This window comes from Rhagoletis zephyria, unplaced genomic scaffold (genome assembly GCF_001687245.7).
Source record: "Rhagoletis zephyria isolate East Lansing unplaced genomic scaffold, Rhagoletis_zephyria_1.1 Rzeph_scaffold_00259, whole genome shotgun sequence".
NCBI lineage: Eukaryota > Metazoa > Arthropoda > Insecta > Diptera > Tephritidae > Rhagoletis > Rhagoletis zephyria.
The window spans coordinates 6646-17284 of record NW_016157343.1 but is presented as its reverse complement, the minus strand read 5'-3'; the positions used below and the strand labels follow the sequence as shown (position 1 = coordinate 17284).

At 34.3% G+C, this 10639-nt stretch overlaps 1 protein-coding gene across 5 annotated transcripts in view; it reads right to left on the bottom strand.

The window, feature by feature from the left end:
* Abca3 (ATP binding cassette subfamily A member 3) overlaps positions 1 to 5926 on the bottom strand; it is a 50021-nt gene extending 44095 nt beyond the window's left edge. For 3 of the 5 annotated variants that reach the window (XM_017609842.1, XM_017609844.1, XM_017609841.1), the window contains exons 1-2: positions 5846 to 5917; positions 5525 to 5814 (exon numbers count right to left, since the gene is read on the bottom strand). In XM_017609842.1, coding sequence (XP_017465331.1) covers positions 5525 to 5754 — 230 coding nt within the window. In that variant the 5' untranslated portion in view covers positions 5755 to 5814; positions 5846 to 5917. Of the gene's footprint in view, positions 1 to 5524 lie in introns of all 5 variants that reach the window. The other 2 variants (XM_017609840.1, XM_017609843.1) reach the window with 2 other exon arrangements.
* Positions 5927 to 10639: the final 4713 nt, after the last annotated feature.

The following is a 10639-nucleotide window of genomic DNA, read 5'->3' as shown; positions in this document are numbered from 1 at the left end:
TCCATTTATAAAAGCGTTGTATATTAAAAAGTTTTTTTTATATTATTTATTTTCTACTTTTTAGTCCTGTCTGAATAAAATTTTGCAATAGATATTAAAATAATTCAACGATATTAATAGAAAGGTGCACACACATGCATTTACATATGTATGTACATACAAACGAGCACCAATTAATTTTATTTAAAGAAATGGCGTGTCGTCTATTTCCGCTGTAGCAAACGTAGTACATAGGGCGACATCTAGATGTCATCTACCTCGCCCTATTCACTACAGATGTCGCCCTATGCACTATGCTTTTTTATATGAACTTTTCAAAGCAAAGCTTTTATGGTGTCGGACACACAACATTGAAAGTTTCTGGATCCACAACATTGAAAGTTTCTGGACACACAACATTGCAAGTTGATAAAAGCGTTGTAATGAAGGCGAATTTATATAAGGTGGTATTACTAGCTCAGCTGATTTTGTGGATGTGTTTCGCCGCATGGCTTCTGATATCAAATTGAATAATTTTGTTTGAATTTCTACACAGACTCTTACAGATTTTGACAGTTTATGCCGCCAAAGCAAAAACAAAATACATGTAAATTTTTGTTTTTGTACTCCTGCTATCACCTTATATTAATTCGCCTTGCTTAAAATAACCTTTGAATATGTTTTCTGTCATAAAAAACAAACAACATATTACTTTTCATTGAATTGTGTTATAAAAAACAAAGTTTTATAAAAAAGTTTCTTTTAAAAATATATTATGTGCATGTGCATGAGCACATGAGTACTAAAATCGGCTCACACACATGTGCTTGCGCTTTATAAAAATGTGTCTATTAATTAGGAGTCGGTCTTGTGGTCACACTTGCGAAAATGCGACTCCTCTGTACTAAGTTCCGCTCACAAACTGGCAGATTTTACTACTAGCCGAAATTTTATATTTACGGTATTTATTTTCCAGAACATTAGATTTTTATTTATTCTACTTCAATTTAAATAACAATCATGCACCTCTTAGAAATAGCCTCTAAAATAAAATAATAATTATATTGCTAATTTCTCTTATCGAAAACTTAAAACATTTTTGCTCCTAGTTTTATAATTTCAAAATCCCAAATTTGTATGCTTACATACACCTACATATGTACATATGTACATACATATGTATGTGCATATTTATGTATATGGTCAAAATTTTGGAAAATATTTCTTCAACTAGCCCGTCAACTCTTGATATATTTTTTTGATATACATCTTAAGGCATCTAGAAACGTTCATTTCTCTTGTGCCTCACAATCACGATCAAAATGGAGGGAAAATATAGTCAAGTATGGTAAGTAACGTTAAAGACTACATATTTCGGTTTATAGATTTGTTATAAACGTGTACTATTCAAAAGTTAATATTTTTATAGTTTCTTTGGACCTTGATCTTTATTAAAATACTTTAGTTTAATTTTTAACTTTGCAGGATTCGCCATGTTTTCCTTACGAGTGATGTTACTCCAAAAATGACTTCCAAAAAACACATTTATCTTTAAAGCAACAAAAGATAGAAATATCTGTATATAAAATGTAGCTTTTGGGGATTGTTATCAGAGTATATGAAAAACGTTCGGTTTTTACACAACGTTTCAGAAATATAAACAGAAATATACGTGCGACTGTAACGTTAAAGAGAAAAATTTTGACCATATACATATTTAATTGTGGACATTTCGGAAAAGTTGCTGTTGTTGGGCCAATTTTGCAGTAAAAGATGTTATTCTAATAATGGTTAAGTAAAAATATTTATAACATTTTTGAACAAAATTGTTCTTTCAAATGTCCTAATATATGCATATCGTCGTTTAAAGTACAAAGCCGCGTATCAAGATATGTAACGCAAAACCGCCCATGTGAGGGTGAGTGGTAATAAGATCAACGGAAATAAGGTCAATTGAAAATCCATTGACATCCATTGACATTATTAAAATAAAATCCATTGACATTATTGCTCTTCCAAACATGAAATTTACTTAGCTTCGCGGCGGTCCGCGTACCCCACGCGACCGGAGCGCCACACCACGCCACGCTACGCCGACGAAATCAGAAGTAATATCAGTGATGACAGGTAATAAGTCCCAGATGGTTTNTATTAAAATAAAATCCATTGACATTATTGCTCTTCCAAACATGAAATTTACTTAGCTTCGCGGCGGCCCGCATTTTGGCACATTGGCTTGAATGTGCCATCTAATAAATAGTGTCGTCGTTCTCCTTCGGTGCTNAACCCTCTATATTTCACATTTTTATATTTGTAAGATTTCTGCGGTGTTTGGCAACAACTTGTCTGCAGTAAAAAGGCATATAATTTGTGTTTCAGAAGTGTGTAAAAACCAATCAATTAACTTACATGATCTCGGTTCCGATATTAAATAATCTATAATTGTTTATACCCGCATTTTGGCACATTGGCTTGAATGTGCCATCTAATAAATAGTGTCGTCGTTCTCCTTCGGTGCTTTTAAATGATGTCGTCACAAATCGCTGGCGGAGACATGAATACAGTGTAAGAAAATTCCTTTTCTATAATTGCTTCCTTGTAGAAAGGTTGTTTTCTTTTCCACCTTAGACATTCCGAATTCGTTCAAAATATGCTAATTTTAAACACAGAATTTCTTCAGTGTTCCTCCGGGGTTTTTGGACATGAACTGTTTCTTCAATTTAATAGTGTTCGCTTTATTTTTGTGGAAACGAAACATGTTTTGCAAGTTGTGGATCATTTCTACACTCTTTCTTCAAACATTTCTCGTATTCCAGCTGCGTTTTGCGTTTGGTTTTTTTCGCATCGTGTTTTTACTATTCGTAATTTTAAATTTTTTAATAAAATCAATTGTGTGTGGATTAATAGCAAACTGAAGATTTGGCAATAACCTTTTTCATCTATTAAAAAACAAGAATTACGGGGCAATGTTTATTGTAAGAACAACATTTTTTTCTATGAATCGACATACTTTAAGCATTGTTGACGCTATTTCCATTTAAATGAGGAAATAGCGTCAATTACTTTATTTCCAAATTTTTGTTGACTTTATTTCGCTTTTGAAAAGATAATAATGTCAATTGACTTTATTTCGCACCAGGGTGGGAAATAAAGTCAATTGACCTTATTTCCGTTGATCTCGTTACCTGACACCGTATGTAAGGTTGCATAAATAATTTTGTAGAGAGTAAAAACACTCATGTTTAAAAATAGTTCTCTCTTTTATAAAGCAATCGAATTTCTGGCTAGTATATTTCAGGACGAATGGATATGGCTTGACCCAAGAGCTTCATTGAGCAAATCCAATTTTTGACAAAAAATGTCAGTAACGCGGTTTTGCAGAACGACGATAATCGGTTTTGTATTTTAAGCGACGTTATGTAAGTGCGAAGGTAGTTTGATAAGTCAGTGACTTTTTAAGACCAATTTTTTTAAGTAAAAAATGGTTTAGTTTCTCAGCATATCGCTGGTCCTGTGCAATAACGACACAATTCAAAATTCAAAAAATAAAAACTGTTACTATTGTTAAGTGGCTCATGCCTCGAATCCTTCTCGAATCCATGTCTAACCTTTAGTAATTACTTTAGAAATCCTTACTGCTTATTTTAGTTAGGATTGGAAATGGATTAGACAAGGGTAAGATACAAGAGCGACTTAACAGTAGTAACAATTTTTATTTTTTGAATCTTTAATTGTGTCGTTATTGCAGAGGACCATCGATATGTAGTCTTCTTTTGGCTTAGTGCATTTAGTCTAGTGGTTATTCCAAATATTGCATCCCTTTTAAACAATAGGTTTTCGTAATGTGTATAAAGTTAGCGAAACAACATCAAGCAAAAAATTTCGCATATACCCATAAATTTGCCGTTTTTTTGCCGTTAATTAGTTGTGGAAAAAATAATTTTGTCGCTCTGGTATTTTTTTTTAGATATAAGGTGTTTTGCTAACTTTATATAAAGTTAGCGAAGCACCCCTCCAAACTCAAAGATAAACGACTAGGCTTTATGTCAAAATTTGCCGTTTTTTGCCGTTCTAAGATGAGCTAGTTTACCTTTGAAAAAAAAAAATTCAAAAATTTCAATTTCTTTTTTTTTCAATGTTCAATAATTTTTAGAAGAAAAGGATAATAATATAATAGAAAAGCAAACCCGGTTTCTTTATGTACCACTTTGAAATTTAAACAAACAACAATCGCCATGGTTAAAATTCAAAAAATTAAGAAGCTTTCTTATCACAATCAAACGACAAAATCAAAAACAGTTTTAATGCACAAAACAATTCAAACGACAAATTATGCAACAAAAAAATTAATTATTTTTATTATTTTTAACCAATTTTTAAACCGCTTTCCAAGTCCGTATTTTTTATTTTAATAAGGCTGTTTCAACAAAAAACCATTAAACGACAAAATCAAAAACAGTTTTAATGCACAAAACAAGCCCAACAGCAAATTTAAAAACAAAAAATAAATTATTTTTATTATTTTTAACCAATTTTTAAACCGCTTTCCAAGTCCCTATTTTTTTTTAAATAAGGCTGTTTAAATAAAAACCAATTACACGAAAAAATCAAAACCAGTTTTAATGCACAAAGCAAGCCAAACGGCAAATTATGCAACAAAAAAATAAATTATTTTTATTATTTTTAACCAATTTTTAAACCGCTTTCCAAGTCCCAATTTTTTTTTAAATAAGGCTGTTTAAATAAAAACCAATTACACGAAAAAATCAAAACCAGTTTTAATGCACAAAGCAAGCCAAACGGCAAATTATGCAACAAAAAAATTAATTGTTTTTATTATTTTTAACCAATTTTTAAACCGCTTTCCAAGTCCCTATTTTTTTTTAAATAAGGCTGTTTAAACAAAAAACAATTAAACGACAAAATCAAAAATAGTATTAAAGCACAAAACAAGCCAAACGGCAAATTATGCAACAAAAAAAGTAGTTGTTTTTATTATTTTAAACCGATTTTTAAACCGCTTTCCAGGTCCCTATTTTTTTTTTTAAATAAGGCTGTTTAAACAAAAAACAATTAAACGACAAAATCAAAAACAGTTTTAATGCACAAAACAAGCCAAACGGCAAATTATGCAACAAAAAAATTAATTGTTTTTATTATTTTTAACCAATTTTTAAACCGCTTTCCAAGTCCCTATTTTTTTAAATAAGGGATGACGCAAATTCGTTCCAAAATAAATCAAAAAATATTTACTTTTAACGATTTTATAGCAATTCTACGAAAAAAAATTATTTTCCCATGTAAAATACACGGAAAACTTCGAAGCCCGGCATCACCCTTAAATATTAAACGATTTCCAAATGTAAAAAATACGGTTTTCTGTTCTTACCGTTTTATACAATTCTGGATGGTGGGAGAAGGAAAATTCCTAAAATATGATTTTCCTGTGGATTAACCTAAGGTACATACACATATGTATGCGTTTACATACATATGTACATAGCACTCAAAAACTTCCATTCATTATATTTTATTAAGTGCTTACTTGAACAAGTCCAAATTCGAGATATTTAATGGTGGATAAGTGGTAATATCCATCGAGTCCACCTCCACCAACACCCGCACCAATACCAACAGCAGAGAGAAGACCGCTGGCAGCAATAGTTCCACGCCTAGTTCGATTTTATGGTTCCATTGTAGATTCCAGTTTTTCCACAACAACAATTTGAATTTTTCCCAATTGCTTACTTTCATATTATTACTGGACGCATCCATGGCGTGCTGTAATGATGCACTAGCCTCTGTTGTATCGAAGTCTGTATTAATGTATGTATAAGTAGTACTATGTATGTATATTTGGGTGGAACCGAGGCAGTAAATGCAGTAATTTGCGACTGATCCTTTAAAAGTTTAGAAAATCTTAAACGTCAAACCTAAAATTAAAAAATTAAAATATGTAAATACATAAATTATTAAAAAAGTGCATATGTGATCTCATACATATGTATGCATCTTGGACAAGAATTTTATATTGGACAAGAATTGATTTGAAAATTTAAAAAAAAAACACAACAACAAATACATAAACGAAAACTTTTCTGGTAATACTTTGTATATTTGGAACTAAAGGCAAATGCATGCGCAATATTCCAAAATTACCACTTGTTACCAAAAAAGCTAAGTTTTGGTCGGTAGAAAACTAGTTCCTAAAGTACTCTAATTCCGGGTAGTTCACTAGTTTCGTAAATACTTCAAGGAATCTAGAAAGAGTAGTACAAAAATTGGTTAATTGGACAAAACGAAAATAATCCTCGTTGTTTTCCTTTTAAAAGTTTTATTTGTATGCAGGTAATGCAGAAACTAAATTAGAGGTTCCCAAACTTTTTTTCTCTCGTAGACTACTTTCAAAACTTTACTGGTTTCGGTGTACCCCCTGCTGCAACATTTCTAACATATGTATTCCCAAAGCTCGTCAAAAAATATGAAGATTGTATCCAACGATTTTAATTTGCATCGCGAGTGAGTTCCAAAACTAAATTCGGAGTGGTAAAAATAAAAATAAAATATTTTCATGTGCTCTATTTATTAAAATAATGTGATTACCAGGGAACGGATTTTTAGGACCTAAAAACCTATAAAAACGGCAAAATAAAATAACGAAATAGTGTGGAAAAGGCAAAATAAAATAGCGAAAAAGGCAGGAAAAGGCACTAGGTATTGCAAAAAAGGCAAAAAAATGCAAAATAAAGTAGCGAAAAAGGCAGGAAAAGGCACTAGGTATTGCAAAAGGGCAAACAAGGCAAAATACAAGTAATTTTTAGCAAAAAAACCGACTTAAAAAAAATATGTATATATATACATATATTTCATGATTCAATGATCGGATCTAAACCAAATTAGTATGGGACCACCTCTGAGACACTACCTTTCCATTACAAAAAGAATTATTGGTTGACGTGGTCCAAAGTTATGCGGTAACATACATAAAAAAAAACAAACAAAAAATATTCCGACGAACTGATAACAACCTCCTCTTTTTTTGGAAGTCGGTTAAAAATAGCGAAAAAGGCAGGAAAAAGCACTAGGTAGGCAAAAAAAGGAAAAACAAGGCACTAAAAAAGACAGAAAATACGAAGAACAATCAAAAAATGCATTTATTTTAGAANACCGCAAAACTTTTTACGCCAAACTCTAAATTTAGAAACTGACAATAGAAAAAAGAGAGAGAAAAAGCAGTCCAACAAGTTGTCTACGGTCCACGCCTACTCAGTGAGAGCAAAAAACGAGATATATCTTCTGAGATTCCCTCGATGCCTCCTAGTCATTGCTTTGCGAAGTATTCGCCCAGTTTCTGATGGGGACGTCGAAGCCCAAAGTTGGGAGTGCTGTAACTGGTTGCGGATCGTGGAATGCCTGGTCTAAACCAATTGTGGCCAAATGATCAGATGTCTCATTACCAGGTAATGGCCTGGCACCCAGAGTAAAGCAAGATCGTTATGTTTACCAACATAATTTAGTCGAGACTTGCATTGCCGAACTCGTTTGGAAGTACTTAGATAGAGGGCTGGCCAATGTATTCAGGGCAGCTTGGCTGTCACTGCAGACACGTAAACTCCTCCACCTATTTTCCACCACTTAGTCCATGGCTTTGAGGTTTGCGAATACCTCAGCCTGGAAGATGGAAGCTTATCCAATTTAACGTAGAAAAACACTCCAGATCCTGACCCAGAATCAGTTTTGTAGCCATCAGTGACGATTCCACAATGTGTGAGTCCGGGTACAGTACTGGAATTAAACCAGCATACAGCCTCAGGGAACTCAACATTAGGGGTGTGCCGGGTATCCGGTAGATATCCGGAATCCGGCTTAGCCGGCCTTTTTTCTGATATCCGACTATACTGGCCAGTATCCGGCCGGATTTCCGGATTTTGATTATAGAAGATTCAAAGATCTGCTTCAGTTGAAATCTGGCAGGAACTAAGTAACAAAAAAACTAATTTAAATATATAAATATATATAAATATATAAAAAATTCAGTCCAAACTTTTTTATAACCTTCTTTTATTTCTATTTAGATGAAAGATTTACAAATATTATTAGAATTAGTTTCCACGCCAAAATACCCGTACTTTAGAGATGACACCCGCCATTAATACTTGGACATCCCTTTCGTTGATCGATTGAGCCTGTTTTCGCCACATTCTGCGGAACTGCGTTATTCTTAAAGGTGTGCATTTTGTTTACTTTTAATTTTGATTTCATATAGGCCCAATAACGCTCGATTGTTTGGAGCTCTGTACAATTCGGAGGATCGGCCTCTTTTAGTACAATGTTGATTCCATTTTGTGTATAAAACTGTTGCGCTTTTTTGCACAACGGCCTGTTGCCAAATCAGGTCAAAACAATACAGGCTCTCAGAACAATACTCCAGGTGCAACAACACGTTCAGAGAGATTCGGATTCCTTTTCAAAGTCCTTGGAACATCCTTCTCCACTATCTTATTTATAAGTGCCTGATTTTCCGCCAGATTCCGCCTTTCTCTCAATGCTGCATTTTTTCTTGATATTTAACAATACATTTTGTACCGTCGACCTTCCAATTTTCAGCAATTTTACTAACCGACATTGGGAGATGTGTGGAGTCCAAAATCAATTTTCTTTGCTGAAGTTCTTTGCTCTCCACATCATTTATTTTTAAAGTTACGCATATGAAAATTAAGTGTAATAAAAAACAACGATAGCAAAATCAGCGCACTAAATATACAGCTGATCGAGTAGTCGATAACAAAGTTATGCTATGTATAGTGCTGCCAAATTCCAAATGAAGCAGATCTTATTTAAAAATCTAGTTCAGATTTTTTTTTACATTTTTATAATCAAATTTAATAGTATCTAATTAGTAATAGAGTTAAAAATTTATATATTTTTCTTTATGGAAAGAAGCATTTCCGCATTGTCGGTCAAGAACCCATTTCTATTTTCAACCTAAATGCTACCCGATGCACTAAACACTCTTTTTGAGTTCACTGCGGAAGGTGGTTCGCAGAGATAATTCATTTCCAAAGTAAACAAATTTGGAAATTCTTTGCGACTATAATAATAATGGAATTGGTGCTTATACATTTGTTAGTGTTTGGCCGGGCTTCTCCTCTGATTTGTGGGAGCGCATTGATGTTATCAAACAAGGGGAGGGAACTACAGTTTTACGCCGACTCCGAACGGCGATTAGGAAAAAACTTTTTTGTTTGTTTTTTATGTTGCGCTGAACCGGGCTTGAACCCAGGCCTGCGGAATGTTGGCGCGCACTGCTAACCGCTACATTACAGCGGCCGTCTGATGGACGAAGTCCAGAGGTTCACAAAGCAACCTCTGGAGCCGTCAGCATATGGGCAGGCCCTGAGCGGCATTCACAGGGAGTCAGTCTCAAGTTACGTAAACTCGAGACCTGCGAATGCCGTCTGGGCACACAACTACCTGACGTAGAAGAGACGGAGCTTCGTCTGCCTCGGGAGACTCGGACCACGATAGCCCAACTTCGCTCTGGCTACTGCAGCAGGTTGAACTCATACCTGAGCATATTAGATGCAGATGTGCCAAATGAGTGTCCGGCATGCGGAGAGACACCCCACGACTCTACAGATCTCCTCGTATGCCCGGAAAACCTCACAAAACTAACTCCATTGTCCCTATGGACAGACCGTATAGAGGCTGCACGCTTCTTGGGCCTTCCGTTAGTTGAAATTTACGACAACGACTGAGATACTAGCCGATCTGGGCGGGGTTGTTGTAGCCGCTACAATAATTACAACAACAACAACAGCCGTCTATGATTCCACCAAATTAAAGGATCTTCTTGTCTGGGTATAAGGGGCAGCTGTAAATATTTCTCCATCGTTTGGCTACCCACATCACTAGAAAAGCTGGAATTAGTATCAAAGCCGTTGGCGATTTCCTCAAAGCATTACCAAATATCCTGCTTTCGCTCTTCAATAGAAGATTTCACTAGAATTCGACGTTTTTCATATAATTCAGCAGGTTTCCCTATGCTAACTAATTTATATTTTCGAATTATTTAGTTCACCATCTACCCAGTTTTTAGATTTATTGATGTCAGAAAAGAAATGGAGTTTTGAAACGTGTGTCAGAAAATATTGCAACAATGAAGCCTTACGGGGCGTTTCGGAAAGCAAAAAGATATGTAACCATGCACATTAGTTCGATTTTCATCACATTTTAAATTTAAAAAATCAATCACGCGTTTTTTCTTAGCGGCGTTCATTGTTGTTTATCTTTTGTCTTTGACGTTTCTCCTCTATTTTCCAAAAATAAACGATAAATCCGGGTGGCAGACAGAAAAGTTATCTTTTTAAAACAGGATTATATCATAACTTGGATTTCAGAAATATGTATTCTTAATTACGTATTGGATAGTTCAGCTCGAAAAAGCAGATAATCTAGCTAAACAAAAGAAAACCTAATATAACAATATTGTAAAATTTATTAAGGGCAGCAGTCTACCGGATATCCGATCGGATATCCGAAACCGGAAATCTCTATCCGGCACATCCCTACTCAATATTATAGAATCTCTTCACCAAAGGTTATGGTGGCGTACTATCCTGTAGCATTGAAAAGACACAAGTGCTTAAATCTCTGTCGC